The 20,875-nt window shown below is 39.6% G+C and overlaps 1 protein-coding gene across 1 annotated transcript; it reads right to left on the reverse strand.

The window, feature by feature from the left end:
* Nucleotides 1–816: 816 nt before the first annotated feature.
* Nucleotides 817–20,355, reverse strand: tspo (translocator protein). Its single transcript, XM_057846589.1, has 4 exons — nt 20,176–20,355; nt 1,990–2,165; nt 1,564–1,702; nt 817–1,496 (listed from the first exon to the last, which is right to left on the reverse strand). Exons 2-4 carry the CDS (start codon nt 2,160–2,162, stop codon nt 1,323–1,325), a joined length of 486 nt encoding a protein of 161 aa, XP_057702572.1. The 5' UTR covers nt 2,163–2,165; nt 20,176–20,355; the 3' UTR covers nt 817–1,322.
* Nucleotides 20,356–20,875: the final 520 nt, after the last annotated feature.

Raw genomic sequence — 20,875 nt, forward strand, 5'->3', positions numbered from 1 at the left:
ATTATCCAATAAATGTTGCTCCACTTCACGATTGTGTCCCACTTGTTGTTGATTCTTGACAAAAAAATTAAATTTCATATCTTTATGTTTGAAGCCTGAAATGTGGCGAAAGGTTGCAAGATTCAAGGGGGCCGAATACTTTTGCAAGGCACTGTATTTGTAATCCATTTTCATTTTTCGGATGTTTTTCCATTTTTCTGAAGCTGCTGAAATGGCATCCAAAAAGAATAGGCTGCGTCCCAGTACTGTTAAAAAATATTTTTTTCTCAAGAATAAATGATTTCACAATGTCCCATTATCAGTGTACCATTTTCATCACAGTATAAACAAGCAGATTGGAAAACAGTGCATCAATCTCTCCCGCTGGATTTATTTAAACACAGACTCAAATTGTTGTTTTTTCCTAAGCATTACTCCCACATTAGTTTAAAAAAATATATATACCAATAATTTTCCATGATGACTGTAGCCTACAAGCCAAGAGGTTGACACCGTCAGTTTAGATGACAATGTTTTGGCCAGCCGAGGGTTTAGGAGGCTTCATTTGGCCATGGCCCATGACTCTTTTAGACTAATTTAATTTTAAATTTACTAATTGATTTTAAACTAAATACTATATTTTTTGTTTTCTATATTTTTTCTGAAGATTCTTTTGCCAAAACTCCAAGTCTGATGCTTTCATCATATGTTTTATTCCACAAGCCTTGCGTTAAGGAAAACTGTTAAAGTAGTCCTTCAAGAACCATAACTGTCACATTTCATTTGGCACTTTGGAAATGCACTAAAGTATTTTGACCTTTGGGCAATCACATGACATGGTTTTGATCATTTTATTATTCATTATACAGCGATTGGACTTCACACAAAAGCAAATATCCATGTATAAATGCATTTTCTTTTAAACCCCAAGCATAATTTCCTTTAATGTGCTTTAAAGCTGACCCATGTTGCGTTTCAGCACTGTTTTTGATACCAGTGCTCAATATTATCATACAAAAGGCAGATTTATATGATTATAAAATTATATTAAATCTTGTGCTGCAAAAAACTGTGATAAAAATAAAACAGCTGGTTAATTGATTAAATAAAAACAAAGCAATTCCAAAGTGTCATGCTGACCATGTGCAAATAGTCTTTTCTCATAACCAAGCTGGTGAAGTGATCATCAATCAAATCATTTAGGTTTAGGTACCGAAACAAAAATCTTAGTGCAAATAAAAATGTACCCGATACAGAAAAAACATTTGGAAGGCAACAGGATATAAATTGCTTTCTATTTCGAATGCTGATTTTGTTTCGGCTTGTATAAAGATCTTATTCTTCTACTCTTCTTTTCTCTCAGGGTTGTCCCTCCATATGCAGTAGTTGAGTGAAGTAGCCAGACATAACCAGGCCAGGTAGGGCGCCATCAGTAGAGTGGCTGGTCGACTGATGGAATACCAGGACCACATGGTGGCGCCGACAGTCCCAGTTAGAAGCACAATGTCCATCAAGGCCTGAAATCAGTTGTACCAGGTTAGACAAAATAAAAAATGGTGAAAAAAATATTTTACAGATGTGTACCAGTTTGATCTTGTGTGCGCCGAAGAAGATGGGCGTCCAGGCCCAGTTGAGTGCCAACTGCATCCCGTACAGTCCCAGTGGCACCACAGCGTTCTCATTGAAACCTCCGAGTTCTTTCCACACCAGATATGAACCGTACCTGCAGGATAGAAATCCGGTTAGGATCAATTGAAAACGAAGCATCAACCAATACATTTATCACATTATTTAATTTTGATAACAATCCTCTGTCATTCACTGAAAGATGATCATACACTTTATTGTACTATATACAGTATCTTTACTGTACTTGATCAAAATATGTGTCTAAGCCATTTAAACGGCAACATCTGTCTATATGCGGTCAGTGCCAGTGTACAAAATATGTATACAGTGTGGGTTTGGACAACTAGAGGCTCAACCGAGATAATTGAGAATGATCCTCACCCCATTCCTGTATACAGGCAGGTCCACACCACAGGGAAGGCTGCATTGGGGGGCCGCCACGATGGTTTCTGCAAGGTGGGGTACCAGGTCTTTACCTCTTGTCGAGTGATGTAACCGCCATAGAGCCCTCCAAGGTGTGGTAGGGTGGTAAATCCAACCATGGGCAGCCACATTTTCTGAAACACAATTAAAAAAAAAAAAAAAAAAAAAACACGCATACATTATAAACATAATGATACTTCTTGTCCCCGGTAGTCCCTCCCGGTTTAAAGCAGAAATGTGAAGTAATTTCATAACATGCCAAATAGGGTCACAATTAAAGTAATTAAACATTGTCCAACAAATAAAGCATGAAAAAGTAATATATATATTGTATATTTGACAAAATAATCGCGTTTCCGAAGTTCGAGCCTGAAAGGGGACGAACCCGGAAGTGATACGTCACACCGAGAACAGCGATGGCAGCGCTCCATACATACGGCCACCATACAAAGCCCTTCAAACAATGATTGAAACAGCGATATAAGCGATAGATCAAGCGCAAGGGAGGAGATCCAAGTTTTTGAAGAGTTGGAGGAAGAAGAGGTTGGAATTTTATGTTGGACCTAACATGTATTAGCCAGACGCTAATCAGGATGCAAACAATGTGCCTAGACTACCTGACATGGAGACAAGACCCATCGAGATTACAAGATTGGTAAGATATAGGCTGTTATTATTTTCATGATTTGAAGATGCAGGCATTTGCACATAATTTTATGTTTTTGTCAATCTGATGACATTGTTTAAAAAAATAATAATCAGACTGCATGTTCATTTTGGCAGATCCGGCAGCTCTCGTGCATATAAAATAATAATATAAAAACGTTGGAGGGAAAGAAGGAGATGAGTCATTGATGGCTTTCTCCACTGTATTGTGGCAACAATAAGAAAACAAAATAATAGCGGACTGCCTTCACATTCGACCGCGAAGTTTTGCTTCTCGCTCATCTTCGCCTCGCCTCGTACTACCAGCTACTACTACTTCCAGTCCCAGCGTCTCTTAAACGGATCGTGCATAGTGTCTTGTTATGAGCTTTTTGTTGACAAAGGTATCGAACACACGACGTGCTGACAACTTTGTTTCTTTATTAACACATGGAGCTAACAGTACAAACACAGCTTGGGGCTCTCGGCAGGAAGTGGCGTCTAATGGCGTGAGGAAATGTAGTTTTTTCACACATGCGAACAGATTACAAAGCACCACTTCAGTGTTGTCCCGAGACTACATTTCCCATGATTCACTGCCTGACTTGAGCCGCTCGCTGATTCGCTGCGAGATTGACTCAATGCCAACACGCTAGTTGTCACCTGTCAGCGGCTCTCGTAAAACACAAACTAGAAGGCTATCAAGCGATCACCATGAAAGAAACACCGCACCGTACAAATGCAATGCAATGCTTGAAGCATGAAGGTGGAAATACATAATACAAATACAAATAAATATGCACAAACTCACCGGCGGTGTGTGTCTCTTACGGCAACGTGACCGTGAATTACCGCGACGCCGACCCGCTTATATGCACATCCACACCCCGTTCCTGATTGACAGTGGATTAACCCTTTCGGACAAGAACGTAGATGACGCACAATTTAAACACGCTTAACCTAGCGAACACAACAACAACTATGCCACAACTATTGCCACGAGTTGGCTTTCGGCTAACGTCGCTAGCTTCTACTGTACATTCCACAACAGTTGGCAGCTCTGCTTTGACAAAGTCATCAGTCATCTATTTAAAAATCACACTTACTTTTTGGCAAATCCTTGATCATAAGCAGACCAGTTAAGGAAGCAGGCATCTTCAAAGTGTTTGTAGCAGAGAACACTACTCGATGATGGCGTGAAATTCATTCGCTTCGTGAGAACGAAAGATGTCCATTTACGTGCCCTGCTATCCTTTGGCCACTCCAACAACTTTTCATTAGAGTTAGAACAAAACATCGCCACACACCGCTGTGGCATCGTACCGAGAAACAATGCAACAAACAATACTGTTCTATGGCGGACTTCCCTCGCACTTCTAGGTGTGACGTCATTTCCGAAGATTTCCGAAGAAAAGCATTTTCGTTGTCAAGGGCGTTGCTATGGGTTAAACAAAGAATCTGGAATGGTTGCGTTAAAAAAATAACGAAAATATGCTTATAAATGTTTAGCCATTAATATTATTAAAAAACATGGTTGACCAACCTTACTTCACATTTCCGCTTTAAGACATCTATTGCTGTCAAAGGCAGTTAATTGGATTCTAAGACTTTTTGATCATTTGATTCAGTAAAAACAGTTAACCATTTAAAGCCTAGATTGAAGTTTACCAAATAAAAATAAAGCATTGGAGGGATACTGTTAAGTCCATAAAAATACGATTAATGAAAAACAAAATAAAGGCAATTGTTTTGAAAAATAGAGCTGAAAATGAGAAAATTCTAAAAATAAAAAATTCCAAAATATATAACGAATTCATTAATAAATTCCTCCCTTGTTTTATCTTCCACAAAAATTTCATTTAATGGTTTAAATGTTTTGTTTTAAATTTTGATTATTTAATTTGCTTCTTGGGTGGCACGGTGGCTGAGTTGTTAGCATGTCTGACTCACAGTTCTGACATTTAGGGTTCAATCCCAGGCTTCGGCCTTCCTGTGTGGAATTTGCATGTTCTCCCTGTGCCTGCGTGGGTTTTCTCCGGGAACTCCGGTTTCCTCCCACATCGCAAAAACATGCATGGCAGGCTGATTGAATACTCTAAATTGACCATAGGTATGATATGTGCAATTGGCTGGCAACCAGTTCAGGGTGTACCCTGCCTACTGCCCGTAGTTAGCTGGGATAGGCTCCAGCACCTCCGCGACCCTCGTGTGGAAAAGCAGCATGGAAAATGAATGACTGAATTTTCTTCTTTTAGTTTTTATAATTGATTTTTTTTTATTCAGGCTTTTCCAATTTTTTTTTGCATTTTTCCCCCACAATATTTTTTATTGATTTTCAAACCAATAATTCACACCACCAAAACAATAACATAAAAAGACCACACAAGGAACACATACACGCACAAAAAAAGAATCCAACAAAAAAAACAATTGTTCCTCTACCATTATTAAGCTCCAGCTTCACCCCTTTTTTCCGTCTCCTTCTTTTGCGATACCTTTTTCTTTTTTTTTTTTTTTATTAGATTATTATTATTTTCATGTAATTATGTATTTCCTCCAAAGCTGTTGGATGTATAGTTTTTAACTCACGCACTGCCAGTCCAGATACATTATACTCAAGGACGTAGGTTTGCATAGGGACGGTAGGGACAAAACACTACCAACTTTTCAGGAGGCTCAAATTGTCCCCACCAACTTTTAAGCAACTTTATTTGCATTAGATAATGTGTTCAGTTATATAGGTCATTTAGATTGTCTTCCCACATGTTGTAACGATAGACTTGACCCTACCAATATTAACCCTTGAGAGTCAAAGGACGCGCCGGCGCGTCCTCAGCGCACGTCGTCTTTGAAGCGCCCTCACGTTTTAATTACGTCACCCACATGCCGTTGGTTGGTCTCGTTTTAAAGTGCGGAAGTTGCGGTTTACTCTCGTTATTATTTGAAGTCAATCGACCAACTAAAACGTGAGATATTGTCATTTAAGTTTTATAGTTTTATTGTCCTCTCAAAAAAACATTAAAACGCTGCATGGATCATTTGTTTATATCTATATTTCCATCATTTCTTGTCCTTTTTCAAAACGGAAGCTCCATGAAAAAAACACAAATCAAACGAACCCTTTCGAAGTCACAGTGGAAGCACAACATGCGTTTTTAAATTTTTTTTTATAAATATAACTGCCGTGCGAGGTTCCACCGAACGAGAGGGAGGAGTGTTCTGAAGCAGCGAGGTGGCGAGCGACGGCCGTTTGGATCGAGCAGCGACTTTGTGTGACTTTGAGAATGAACGGAAAACTAAATTTAGCGCAAGCAATTGTGCTTTTTGGTCAACTTGAGGAAGAGGATGGTCCAAATTCGTCATCATCGTCTTCTTCGGAAGAGTCCTCGAGTGAAGATAGTGACGGATTTGAACACGTGGGTGACGCCATCGACGAGCAGAGGTAAGCCAACTCACTTTTTTTTTTTTATGCTGAAAAAGTTTCTTTTGAAAGTATCTTTTGATATTGCAAGACAAAGTTAATTTTGATGCAATATAAGTGTGTGTTTGTGTATATAATAATAAAATGTGCATATCAGATCAAAGTCATTCGTGCACTGTGTGTATCCCAGGCAGGAATTTATAATTTGTGGTGTTCTTCTTTCTATATGAAGATTAGGGATGTAGCACATATTCAGCTATGGTATTCTTTCTATTGTCATACATATAGATTTCCATTATTATTTATTGCTGTATATATTTTTATTTTATACTTTATTATTTTCATAAATACTGACTTTTTTTCATGTACATTTATAGTGACAATGAAAGTAAAGGGAAATGAAAATGGAAGGGTGGAAAGAGGACCGACACCCCATGGAAGTGTGGGCTGTGTGATGTAGCCCTGTGTCTAATTCCAGGACGAAACTTTTTTTCGGAGTGGCATGCCTGAAAAAAATATAACTTGTTTATTGTAAATATTTTTGAAAATACTTTTTTTTCCAATGTTATATATATATATTTTTCCCACAATCAGTCTTCTCAATTTGTGTAAATAAATGTGTGTTCAAGAAGCTTGATTGTGTGTACATAGTTTTCATCAGGTGATGGGCCGCAATACCTAGACTCATAAAGAGTTGGCCTCTAAACACTTTTTGTGTTAGATGGTATATATTTTATCACTGTTCTTCACTGTTTGGTCTGCTGTATATAACCTGTTTTCACTAGAGCATGTATAAAGGCAAAAAACGCCTATGGCTATACCTGTTGTTTATGTTGAATTGTCAAACATAAGACTATTTATTCTAAATTTTTTTGGTTGAATGTTCATCCTAACGTGTTGAATAAATATTACAAAGTTTCAAGACTGCTCGTTACGCATGTTTGGTTGTCAATTGGACATCAATATTAAAAATTTTGACAAAACGATTTTGGAATTTTTGGTCTTTTTGGGCCCAAAATGATTATTTATAATTGGTCAGTGAAGGAAACAACAGTTTGGACATGAAGTTCAAGGTGTCACAAAAAAAGGAACCAAACCAGGCCATCGTAAACAATTCTTTCTTTGAAAAATATAAAGGCAACTTCAAAGGCATGCAAAATCAGACAAAATAGGCCCAGACCATAAAGGGTTAAGTGAATTATTTTTATGATATTCAGACTTACATTTACCCATTTTTCACTTGCTGAATGCGTCATTCCATGTTTTTTTTTTTTCCTCAAACGCACGTTTGATTGGTTGATGACTTAACCCACCCCCCTAACACAAACGCACGCAATTCTCACAGTACAGAATTACGTTACATTTGAGGGATATTAGAAGTTATTTTCGGCCAGCAGCCGGTGTAAGTAATGAAAAACGTAATTGTTGTGAAACGCATTACTAATTTTGCTAGGCAAGGCAAAGGCAAATTTATTTATATAGCACAATTCAACACAAGGCAATTCAAAGTGCTTTACATCACATGAAGATCATAAAAATCACATTTAAATCAATACAACGTAAAAACCAAGACAGAAGATCGCATTTAATCACAAATACAATAAAAATAAATAAATAAAAATTAAAACAGAAATAAAAATAAAACAAAAACTACTACTACTAATAATAATTGAAATCAGCAATGGAGATAAGCACAAGAGGAATAGAAAGCAGGTAGATTGAAATATATAGCCAGTTATGGATATGCAGTGCTAAACAAAAGCGTTTTTAGCCCTGATTTAAAAGAGCTAACAGTTTGAGCATACTTCAGACGTTCAGGTAACTTGTTCTAGAGGTGAGGAGCATAATAACTAAATGCTGCCTCACCCTGCTTGGTTCTTGTTCTTGGAACATGCAGAAGACCAGTTCCTGACGACCTTAGGGGGTCTAGATGTCTCATAGAAATCTAACAAGTCAAGCATGTATTTTGGTCCAAGGCCATTAAGTGTTTTGTAGACGAGCAGTAGTATTTTATAGTCTATCCTTTGACTCACTGGAAGCCAGTGTAGCGATTTCAAAACCGGTGTAATGTGGTCCAGCTTCCTTGTATTTGTGAGGACTCTGGCTGCAGCATTCTGTACTAGCTGCAGCTTCCTGACTGATTTTTTATCAAGACCTGTAAATATACCATTGCAATAGTCCAATCTGCTGAAAATGAATGCATGCATAGGTTTTTCCATGTCTTGTTGAGTCAAAAGTCCCTTAATTCTGGTTATATATTTTAGGTGGTAATAAGCGGATCTAGTGATGGACTTTAGATGGCTATCAAATTTTAGGTCTGAATCAATAATTACGCCAAGGTTTCTGACTTGATTTGTAGCTGTAAGTGACCTTGTGCTAAGTTGCCTGCTTATCTTTGACCTTTCCTTTTTTGGCTCAAAAATGATCACCTCTCATTTAACTGGAGAAAATTCTGGCACATCCATTCATTGATTTGATGAATACATTTACTCAGGGAGACTAAGGGACTATAATCATGTGGGGACACAGAAATGTACAGTTGTGTGTCATCTGCATAGGCGTGATAGGAGATGTCATACTGTTCCATTATCTGAGCTAACGGAAGCATATACTGTAGATCTTAAATAAGAGTGGTCCAAGAATTGACCCTTGAGGGACTCCACACGTGAATTTGGTTCGTTCTGACTGATAGTTTCCGATTGACACAAAGAAATCCCTATCATGTGAATAGGATGTGAACCACTGAAGAATAGTGTCAGTAAGCCCTACCCACTGTTCCAATCTGCTGAGTAGTACGTTGTGATCAACCGTGTCGAATGCGGCGCTGTGATCCAATAGTAACAGAACAGATGATTTGCCTGCATCGGTATTCCGACGAATATAATTTAGGACTTTGATAAGCACGGTCTCGGTGCTGTGTTGTGACCGAAATCCAGACTGAAATGAGTTAAAAAGATTGTTTTGCATCATAAAAGTCTGGATCGGTTCGAACACAACCCTTTCGATAATTTTCCCCAGGAATGTCAGATTTGATATTGGCCTGTAAATGCTAATGGTTGAGGCATCCAGATTAGGTTTTTTTTTAGGAGAGGTTGTATTACTGCAGTTTTTAAAGTCTGTGGAAACTCTCCTGTTTGGAGAGAAGTATTTATAATCTGAAGTATGTCTGGGGCTATGCAATGAAAAACAGTTTTGAAAAAGTTTGAAGGAAGGATGTCAAGGCAGCATGTTGTGGGCTTTAATTTTGACACAATTTCTGTTAAAGTGGCATAGTCCAAGAGGCTAAACTGTCTAAGATTGACGTGGGGGACATTTTGGGAGGCATTTAGTGTACCAACTGTTAATCTGGAGTTGCACACAGTCTGTCTAATCTTTAGTACTTTGTGTGTAAAGAATGCTGCGAAATCATTACAGGACACCTCAGATGCCAATTCCTGAGGTATTGATGCTTGTGGGTTTGTCAGTTTGTCAACAACAGAAAATAGTGTTCGAGTATTGTTGGTGTTTCTACTAATGATCTCTGAAAAATATGACTGTCTAGCATTTTTCAGTTCCTGGTTGTATTTGCTAAGACTCTCTTTGTAGATATCATAAAAAACTAGGAGTTTTGTTTTTTCGCCATCTGCGTTCTGCTCATCTACGATCTTGCTTTTGTTTTAAAGCTAGTATGGCATTTCTCCAGGGTGACCTCTTCTTTCTTGACAAAGTTTTTGTCTTAATCGGGGCAATAGTGTCAATTACAGTCATCACACTGGAACTGAAACTATTTACAAGTTCTTCCACTGGAGCTGTTGTAGGGGTTAATGGTGAGGCATAGGCCTGTGTGAATAACGCACAAGTGTTATCACTTATGTAACGCTTCCTAATCACCTCTGTTTCCCTTTTCAGAGGATGGACAGGGGTGGTCATTTTAAACATAATGCAGTAGTGATCAGACAGAGCAACATCATTCACTGTGACCTCAGAGATGTTAAGACCTTTGGATATTATTAAGTCCAGTAGGTGCCCTCTGTTATGTGTTGGAACTGTGACATGCTGAGATAAACCAAATGTATCCAAAATATTTAAAAGCTCTCGAGCACATCCTTCTTCAGGATTATCAACATGAATGTTAAAGTCACCCACTAAAACAACACAATCAAAGTCCATGCAGACAGAAGACAGTATTTTGGTAAACTCATCAAAAAATATTGTGTTATACTTTGGTGGTCTGTAAATTGTCACCAAGGCAGCTCTGCAAGGGCTTTTTAGCTGAATGACAATATATTCAAAGGAATCAAACTGACCACATGAAATATTCGTGCATTGAAAACTGTCCCTGATCAGACTGGCAACCCCACCTCCTTTCTTATGGGTTCTTGGCGCACTAAAGAAATTGAAGTTTGTGGGGGTTGCCTCAATCAGAACTGTCGAGCTATTATCTTTGTCTAACCAAGTTTCTGTTAGGAACATCATGTCAAGGTTATGTTTGCTGATAAAATCATTAATTAAGAAAGATTTGCCAGCTAAAGATGTGATATTTAGCAGAGCCAATTGCAGATTCCAGACTGGATTCACTGGTGAGTTTTGGGAATGACATAATATGCTTAACAGGTTGGCAGAGTTGATTGAACGTTTTATATTTCTCACCAATCTAACCCTTTTTTTGTTGTTTATCACCACTGGGATTGTTGAGCATACAGACTGTACTCCATAGGGACCCGGCTTTTGCTGGGACAGAACAGTCTTTGTAATGTTGTCACAGCCTGGACCCGGTGCGTATCATATTGGTGTCGCCAACATGGCTTCCTCGATAGAAGGATAATACCGTGTAGTTCCAGAGTTGTAGTGCTTTGGCTTTGCCCCGAGAGAATTCCAGGGGAGGCTGGTTGGTTTGTTGCCATCTTCCCCTGGCACCTGTCGGGTGAGACAGGTACAGGGTGGAAGCGAAGACATGAACTTGAGGAGATCAAGAGACTGGTTAACCTTGCTATTTAGATCCATGGCGTCCCGACCAGGTTGACTCATTATTCCATCCAAACTAAGTCGTCGGCAGGGTGGCTTCCGGGACTGTGGGGATTTAGGCTTTGATGAGGCCTTAGCCTGACTGAGTCGGCAGAGTGGTGGCGTCTTGGAGTGTGAGGATTTGGTGCTGGATGGGGCCTTAGCCTGGAGTCGGCGGCGTGGTGGCGTCTTGGAGTGTGAGGATTTGAGGCTGGATGGGGTCATAGCCTGGAGTCGGTGGCATGGTGGCGTCTTGGAGTGTGAGGATTTGGGGCTGGATGGGGCCTCGTCAGCAGAGGATTGCACGGTCGGGTGGTTCTCCTCCTGTTGAGCTGATGGAGCCACTTCTTGGGTCTCGTCTGAAGGGGGTCGATCACCTGCTACCAGGGTCTCCTCCCGTTGAGGCAGTGGAGCCTCCGCAGAGGAAGGTTGGTCACAGCCTGGCAGGGCTGGCTTAGTCACTTCCACTTCAGCGACTGTAGGCTCCATTTTTGGAGGAGACGTTGATCCTGCGTGCTCACCAGCCCCCATGTTTATCAGATGTTTTGGGACAGCTTGCCTCCTTTCCTCGAGACAAGCAGACTGTCTGTGCCTCAAGAGATAAAACATGCTGCTGCTTAGTAACCGCACTCCTGACTTATTTAGGTGAAGGCCATCGTTCTTAAAGAGATGCCTGCGCCCTGAAAATATGTTGAAATTGTCAATGAAATACATCGATTGTCCAGCGCATGTAGCTTTGAGCCATTTGTTGAGCATCATCACTCTGCTGAAACTTTCATCCCCCAGCCTGGGCACTGGTATGGGTCCACTGAAAAACACCTCAGTATTTAAAGTTCCGACTTTGTTTATCAGTTCAGTGAAGTCTTGCTTTAAAAGCTCTGATTTTTGCTTCGCAATATCGAGGGCTCCTGTGTGTATTATCAGAGTAGTGGCTGTTGGATGCTGAGCAGCAATGCTCAGGATATTTTCTGAGATATCAGACACCATTGCTTTATTAAAACACAGCATACTCTGATATTGTTGCTTCAAAAGTGTTTTATCCCATTCACAGCAAAGTCGCCCACTATCAGAGTGCGGGGCCCAGTGGGTCGCTTTCTCTGTAGCCTGCTAGCACATGCATTAGCATAATACCTCTCTTTCGAGCTGGGTGTTCCAACTTTCCCTGGGTCAGGAGTCTCGGAGAGTGGCGTAAATCTATTTTCCAGTGGAATTCCAGCTGCTTGAGGCACTTTGCTTTGAGCCTTTGTTGTTGCCTTGATCTGTGATAATTTTCTTTCTGGTGCTGGGGTAGATGACGCGGTCTTCTGCAGCGGTGGCCATTCCTTTTCATCGTAAATCTGCCAGTGCTGGGTTCTGCCTGACAAACGACTTCTCGAGTTGTATTCCTTCGGCTTTGCACCAAGCTGATTCCAGGGAGGACTGATTGTTTAAGTGAGATATTGACCAGGGTCCCGTTGAGTCTTGATGGTGTTTGTTTGCATTCTGTAGGCCGGCTCCCCCTCGCTGTTTTGGGAAATCGGCAGAGTGGTTTCATTCCCGAGCTGTCCATTTACCTCCATATTCACTTCAAGCCGGTAGATTTTTGTTTCCAGTACTGCTATCTTCTGGAGCAGTTTGTGGTAATCATCCATTGACAGGGGAGGCATGTTGCTGCTACTTAGCTTCTGTTAGCCGAATTCCACAGTTCCAGTCGCGATAAGGCAGACTTGCTTTCCAGTAAAGACAAAAAAGCACTTTAAAAGGCTCAAAAATGCTCAAAAAGCCTTTGTTTAAATATGAACAAGATTAAAAGAAAATTCCAAGACTTGCTGAGTAATTTAGAGTTGATTAACAATGATTAAAAAGATGATTGAAGCTTGAGAAGCAGGAGCAAAGCAGAGAGACGTCTGCACAGTAGCGAAGCAGCAGTTGAAAAAAGCCATCGCAGTTTAGCATTACCATTACATTAAATTGTGTGAACTTGCTAACTGAGTAGGAAGCTGCTTAGGAGAAGTGTGCTTCTGTATGTGTTTTCTTCTATGTTTTCATTTTTATTTTGCTTATGTGGTATTAAATCAGCTCAAAGGAGCTTTCATTTTTTGTTCAGTTTGGCTGTGCCTTGTGAACAAAAGCAGCAGTGTTTTTCCTGAAAGAAGGCTCCATTTTTATTTATTTTTCTTATTCCCTGACTAAGAAGATTTTTTTTGATGTATTTAATTTATTTAGACAATTTTGAGTGGTATTAAGACAAATACAGTATATATATATATATATATATATATAGCATTTCTGAATACTAAAGAGATGATTAACAAGTTTATATTTCTTATGTATATTAATATAATTTGTTCAAAACTTCAAATAATGTAATTTACATTTCCTAATAAAATCCAGACATTTATTCTAGAAGTTTTCAAAATGTTTCTTTAGTAGTTTTTGAAAACAACGGTTTGAATCAAACGGCTTATCACCTGAACCAATACATATGTACTGCAAAAACCCACCTCCTGAAAACTGAAAAAATACATTCGCTTGTTTTCAGTGTAAATCTACTAGAAATAAGTGAAATGATCTGCCAGTGTTTCAAGAAAATTTTAATCAGATTTCTTGAAATAAGAAAAATAGCTAGCTGAAAATAAGCTTAACAGACTTCTTTTATGCAAAATGTTTGTATATTTAAACTTAAAGAAACTTGTTTGTCAGAAATTTTCTAGGTAACGATAGCACCAACATATTCATAGTTAGTGAAGGTGTTCAATGTACAGTGCCTTGCAAAAGTATTCGGCCCCCTTGAATCTTGCAACCTTTCGCCACATTTCAGGCTTCAAACATAAAGATATGAAATTTAATTTTTTTGTCAAGAATCAACAACAAGTGGGACACAATTGTGAAGTGGAACAACATTTATTGGATAATTTAAAACTTTTTTAACAAATAAAAAACTGAAAAGTGGGGCGTGCAATATTATTCGACCCCCTCACTTTCAGTGCAGCAAACTCACTCCAGAAGTTCAGTGAGGATCTCTGAATGATCCAATGTTGTCCTAAATGACCGATGATGATAAATAGAATCCACCTGTGTGTAATCAAGTCTCCGTATAAATGCACCTGCTCTGTGATAGTCTCAGGGTTCTGTTTAAAGTGCAGAGAGCATTATGAAAACCAAGAAACACACCAGGCAGGTCCGAGATACTGTTGTGGAGAAGTTTAAAGCCGGATTTGGATACAAAAAGATTTCCCAAGCTTTAAACATCTCAAGAAGCACTGTGCAAGCCATCATATTGAAATGGAAGGAGCATCAGACCACTGCAAATCTACCAAGACCCGGCCGTCCTTCCAAACTTTCTTCTCAAACAAGGAAAAAACTGATCAGAGATGCAGCCAAGAGGCCCATGATCACTCTGGATGAACTGCAGAGATCTACAGCTGAGGTGGGAGAGTCTGTCCATAGGACAACAATCAGTCGTACACTGCACAAATCTGGCCTTTATGGAAGAGCGGCAAGAAGAAAGCCATTTCTCAAAGATATCCATAAAAAGTAAAGATACACGATAATATCGGTCACCGATAATTATCGGCCGATAATGACAATTATGACGTCACACAGATAATCCAGATAATAAAAAAATTCAACCGATAAGGCAATCCGATAATTATATACTTGATTTTGCCTCCAAATGTGCGCAACCAAAGAATTCAGCACACCGCCTCCTCAACCCCTCCCCTCTCTGAAGCCCCTGAGGGAGGAGGGGTTGAGGAGGCGGAGTTACAAGACAAGAAGTAGTTGAATATTATGGCGGCTGTGACTAAAAAAACGACGCTCTCGCCATCTGCGAAACATATACCGTATAAGTTCCACGAGGCAGAAAGAACGCGTCCTCATTCAAAACCACTAACCCAGCAGCCATTTAAAAATGCATCATAAAGAATTTTGGAACAAATACGAGGCTGCTGCTAGCAGGAATGCTAAAGCTATTGTAAACACTAAGTTAAACTACAGGGCTTGTGACGATACAGAGTCGGGCTGTTTGGGAATGCAGCCCAAGGCGGGTGGTAAATTCGCATCTAAGGCTAAACACCGGCACTACTGGAGACCGATAGTCGGCAAGTAGCTGTCTTCCGACGGAGCCCGCCGCTCTGGCCAGTCCAGCAGGCCGCCGCCGCCTCGCCATAGGCGGGGCGGGCCGAGCCCGGTTCCCCGGCCTCTGGACCTCCGGCGAACACCCCGGTTTCTCGAGCGTTCCCCCACGGCGTGCGAGCAGAGCCAGGACCCGAATACGCCGCGGCGAACCGGCCGGGGCGGGCGGATTATCCGGTACGAATGTAGCTGCCGCCGAGACGAGACACAGTTTTTTTTTTTACCTTAATGACACGAGAACCAAAGCCCTGGATGAAAGAAATAATGCCGTTTATACGACCACCATTCTTCATGAAAAAGTGATGTCCGTGTAACCCGAGTCTGTTCTGTGCCGCCCCGCGGTCCGCTCCCACCACTGACTAGGCTGGGACGCGAACCCGCGCGCCGCGACAATTCTAGTCGGCAGGCAAGCTCGGTAACCACTGCGCCAATAAAGCTCGAGCCAACGGCGCAGCCGTTAGCGACCTTACATGAAGGAATCGGCGGGGAGGTTTCCACGTGCTACAACGGATACACTTTCTGTGTACCCGTTACACTCTCCCCCCGAAACCTTCGCTGCCGATCCCGGACGAGCCCCCATTTGTAACCCGAGTCTGTTCTGTGCCGCCCCGCGGTCCGCTCCCACCTCTGACTAGGCTGGGACGCGAACCCGCGCGCCGCGACGATTCTAGTCGGCAGGCAAGTTCGGTAACCACTGCGCCAATAAAGCTCGAGCCAACGGCGCAGCCGCTAGCGTCCTTACATGAAGGAATCGGCGGGGAGGTTTCCACGTGCTACAACGGATACACTTTCTGTGTACCCGTTACATCCGGTAAGCAAGCTTATCATGACGGCACAGTGGTTATAAGATCATTTAAACATGGAGAAAACGAAGTCAGCCAGTCAATAATGCATTCAGAATGTGAAATGACGAGCGGTCAGATGACTTTGTAACGCTGCCTTTATTTTCGGCTTAATAAAACTCAGGCACAAAACAACACGCACGCGGATGCGAGCTCCAACTCCGTCCAAATAGTACTGCCGTGTAGCAGTTTAGCTGCTGTAATGCAAATGTCGTGAAAGCCGCAAATGTAAACAAAGCGCTGCAGAATGGGTACATGACATCTCGCTCTTTTGAGGTAATCATTTTCACAGTGTGCAACAAAGCATATAACATTAGCAATCACTTTTCAAATCATTTAACTTATTTGTCTGCTCAATTACAGTCACAGTAGATAATCAAATTCTTAAATCAATATTCTGTAGCCACAAATATTATTCAAAATCTTTCCTTCTTCAAGTTTTTTTTTTTTTTTTTTAGGATTAAGTATAATAATGTATTGCTTAAAACAAGGCTGTTAAGATTATTTTCAGCTAGCTATTTTTCTTCCAAGAAATCTGAGAGAAATACACTTGAAGCGATCGCAGATAATTTCACTTATTGCCAATAGATTTACACTTAAAACTGACTAGTTTTAAGGAGGTGTGTTTTGCAGCGGATTAATGTTATATATGTTAGGAATGGCTTACTTTTAAACGCATTTTTGTGTAACTTAGGTATTTACTCTGTAATTGTTGCCAAAGGTTTACCATTACACAATGTCAGACAATCTGTCATTATTTAGATGTTTGAATTGACGACTTGTTCATACTTTATGTTGAAAAAAAGAGCAATAAATTATATTTTTGCACAGTAATATTTTCTTTTGTGTATACTTTAAAATTTTACATAAATCTTTTAATAGAATTATCGGCTTGACATTATCGGTTATCGGTTGGAATGAGGCGGAAATTATCGGTTATCGGTATCGGTTGAAAAATGCATTATCGTGCATCACTAATAAAAAGTCTCGTTTAAAGTTTGCCACATGCCACCTGGGAGACACACCAAACATGTGGAAGAAGGTGCTCTGGTCAGATGAAACCAAAATTGAACTTTTTGGCCACAATGCAAAACGATATGTTTGGCATAAAAGCAACACAGCTCATCACCCTGAACACACCATCCCCACTGTCAAACATGGTGGTGGCAGCGTCATGGTTTGGGCCTGCTTTTCTTCAGCAGGGACAGGGAAGATGGTTAAAATTGACGGGAAGATGGATGCAGCCAAATACAGAAACATTCTGGAAGAAAACCTGTTGGTATCTGCACAAGACCTGAGACTGGGACGGAGATTTATCTTCCAACAGGACAATGATCCAAAACATAAAGCCAAATCTATAATGGAATGGTTAAAAAATAAACGTATCCAGGTGTTAGAATGGCCAAGTCAATGTCCAGACCTGAATCCAATCGAGAATCTGTGGAAAGAGCTGAAGACTGCTGTTCACAAACATTCTCCATCCAACCTCACTGAGCTCGAGCTGTTTTGCAAGGAAGAATGGGCAAGAATGTCAGTCTCTCGATGTGCAAAACTGATAGAAACATACCCCAAGCGACTTGCAGCTGTAATTGGAGCAAAAGGTGGCGCTACAAAGTATTAACGCAAGGGGGCCGAATAATATTGCACGCCCCACTTTTCAGTTTTTTATTTGTTAAAAAAGTTTAAATTATCTAATAAATTTTGTTCCACTTCACGATTGTGTCCCACTTGTTGTTGATTCTTGACAAAAAAATTAAAATTTTATATCTTTATGTTTGAAGCCTGAAATGTGGCGAAAGGTTGCAAGGTTCAAGGGGGCCGAATACTTTTGCAAGGCACTGTATTTGTTGTTGTTGTTTGTGCTTCTTCTGTCTCTCTCTTTTCTTCTGTTCCCCCATAACCATAAGCGGAGTTTAAGGGGGGGCCAGCCCCCCCCCCCCGGTGGCCGAAAAGTGTCATTGCATGTAATTGACTTTCCTATATATATAAAAGTTGTATTGTACAGCAATAAAACAAACAACAAAAATGAATGAAATGAACACAAAAAAAAGATATTTTCATAATGGGTCAAAATTATTTTTCGAACAGATCATGTGACTAACACCTTAGACGGTCATTTGCTTTGCATATTATTAAAAAAAAAATAGCGGAGGGCAATTTTATTTTTCAAATGATTTTTTTTCTTTGTTTGAAATTTTTTTTTTTTTTGATTGAAGCAACATTTTTGGGATTGAATGATTTAGACGCAAATGTCCTACGCATTATACGGCCCAAACACAAAAAGGATTGCTAAAATCAAAGAAAAATTTTTAAATTAAAAATTAAGTGTTGAAATGCAAATATTTGAGTCTTTCGCATTTAAAAACTTTTTTTCTATGATTGAAATTATTCGTTTTTTTGATTGAAGTGATTTTTTGTTTGAAAGTATATATTTTTTGTTTGAAGCAACTTATTTTTAATTGAATAATAAAGACACAAATGTCCTAGCCAAAATGTGGCCCAAACACAAAACAACATTACTTCAATCAAAAAAATTGCTTCAATCAAAAAAAAATTGACTTCAATCCAAAAAAAAATTCAAAGAAAAATAGCTTTCAAATGCATTTTTTTTGTTTCAAATTTCTTTTTGCATTCAAACACATTTCTTTTGATCGAATAATGAAGATACAAATCTACCTCCATATGGCTCCGCGGCGGCTCCGCCCAGTGGATACAAGTTTTGGCTGGGGTAACAACATTGGCACGACACCGGCGGGCGTAACATATTCAATGGATGACGATCTTGGCGAAAAGTATAGCTGTCCTACGCAGCCTGATTTAGAATTCCCCTCAAGAATGAAAAGAAAACAAAAAAAACACTCATTTTCAACTTATTATTATAAATATTCTTGTAAGTTAATTTTATTGCTGACACTGCATTTGGGGTCATCAACATGTTGTGCCCCCCCCTCCCCAAAAGTCAAAGTCCGCCTATGCCCATAACCCCTTCCTGTTCGCTGCTTTCGCCTAATACATGAGGTACGTTGAATGATCACAATTGGAGTATGTCATACTCCCATGTGGTATATTGAAACTTTTGACCAATCGGACACTCATATCTCCACTCTTTGTGTCAAGCAGCTGAACAGAACAGATTAAAGGGGGGGAAAAAAGAAAGAAAAAGAAATGTTGAAAATTTAAGAATTGATATTGATCAAACATTATTTGTAAGCATTTTTTTCTTGATTTAGGTGAAAAATGACCGACTTTTAGATGTATAGGCTTAAAAAAAAAAAATGTTAATATTTACTAAAAGTAAGTGGAAGAATCTGACGCCTTAATCTGTTAACTAGCCTTTAAAACTCATAACAAAATGAAAATTATTCGACTAGATTTAAGAAAAATGATCAGATTAAGACGATAGTGCATTGTGAAAGTTAGTATAGGTCAATACAGATTTATTTTTGCATTAATCATCAAGCCTATCACTTAAATTAGTTCCTTTTGGAGAGAAATGTAGCCCTGACAGCCTTTCACCCAATCTGTTTAGTCTTATTAATGTCCCGTCCCCAGCAAAATGTGTACATGCAGGTTATGCTGTTATATCGTCCCTACCAACTTTAAGACCAAACCTACGCCCTTAAGTACACTGTTTTTATAGTATTCACAAAGCAAGTGTTGTATGGTAATTAGTAAAAGAAGAATTGTATTATAACTGTTTTAAAAGTTAAATGTTAACAATTTTTAAATTATTTAAAATGTAACGCCATTAAACGAGTGTTCCACTGACGTCAGGTAAATCGATGATTAATCAACCGGTACAAAGTCCATTGATTTTATTTTGGGAATCTGCGTTTACTCTGAATAAGACATGAAATAACGCAAGTTGTTTTGCCATCGTTGGCGCTAAAGCGGTACGGATACGCAGACAGGCACCTGCATTGTCAATGGCAGCTGGTAGCATTTCATGAAAACAATACGAAATAAGTCACATAAAGCAAGCTGGTTCCAATACAAACATTGCAAGCCCCATTTTTTTTTTTTTTGGTATCTATTTTTCGGTCCCGAAATGCATTCTTCCGTCCTTCTGCGTGCCATGTCAAAGGTTCATTTCGTAACAGGCAAAGTTTTAGGAAGGCTTTTTTTTTTTACTCTTACCTCTCACTTGTGTAGTTGGTCCAGTGCTAATCGTCACCTTTAGTCTAGCCGCGTAATTACAAACAAAGCAGGTTTTGTAAGCGCCAGGCTGTTCTATTGTGATATAAATGTCTGTAATGGGCAGGGCTGCCTTATCTCAACTGTCTCCCAGTCACTCCCTAGCTAGCATGTGAGCAAAGACCAAGACGAACACTCAGACCAACCAATACCCTCTCAGTTTTTCCGGTTTGGTCATACCCATGTATTACAAAGATCAATGCAAACGACTCAAGAGTAACTTCGCTGTCCAACAACGCCTTGATCTCCCAATCTCCCCTCTCCCAACTATGGAATCACTAGAGTGTCACAGAAAAAAAAAAAAAAAAAAGTACATAAAAAATAAGTAAATAAGAAATAAATAGAAAGAAAAATAAATATAAAAAATATAAAAGTATATTTTGTCATTGACTTTTACTTTTTGTCATTGAAAAACACAGTCTGTCAATCAAAAAGTGTTGGGAGGGGCTTTCTAAACAGGAATAGTAATCGATAGCTGATTACTTTAATGAAAGTGACGTCAGTCAGCCACGGGCGGTGGGGGGGCTGATCAGCATCACGTGCAATTTTTTTTTAACCTGTCCTGTTCACCTACCTGACACAGACAATGGAAATCTGAGTGTCCGATTGGTCTGAAACCTGAACAGTTTTAATGTATGACATA

This window comes from Corythoichthys intestinalis, chromosome 9 (genome assembly GCF_030265065.1).
Source record: "Corythoichthys intestinalis isolate RoL2023-P3 chromosome 9, ASM3026506v1, whole genome shotgun sequence".
NCBI classification, from domain to species: Eukaryota; Metazoa; Chordata; class Actinopteri; order Syngnathiformes; family Syngnathidae; genus Corythoichthys; species Corythoichthys intestinalis.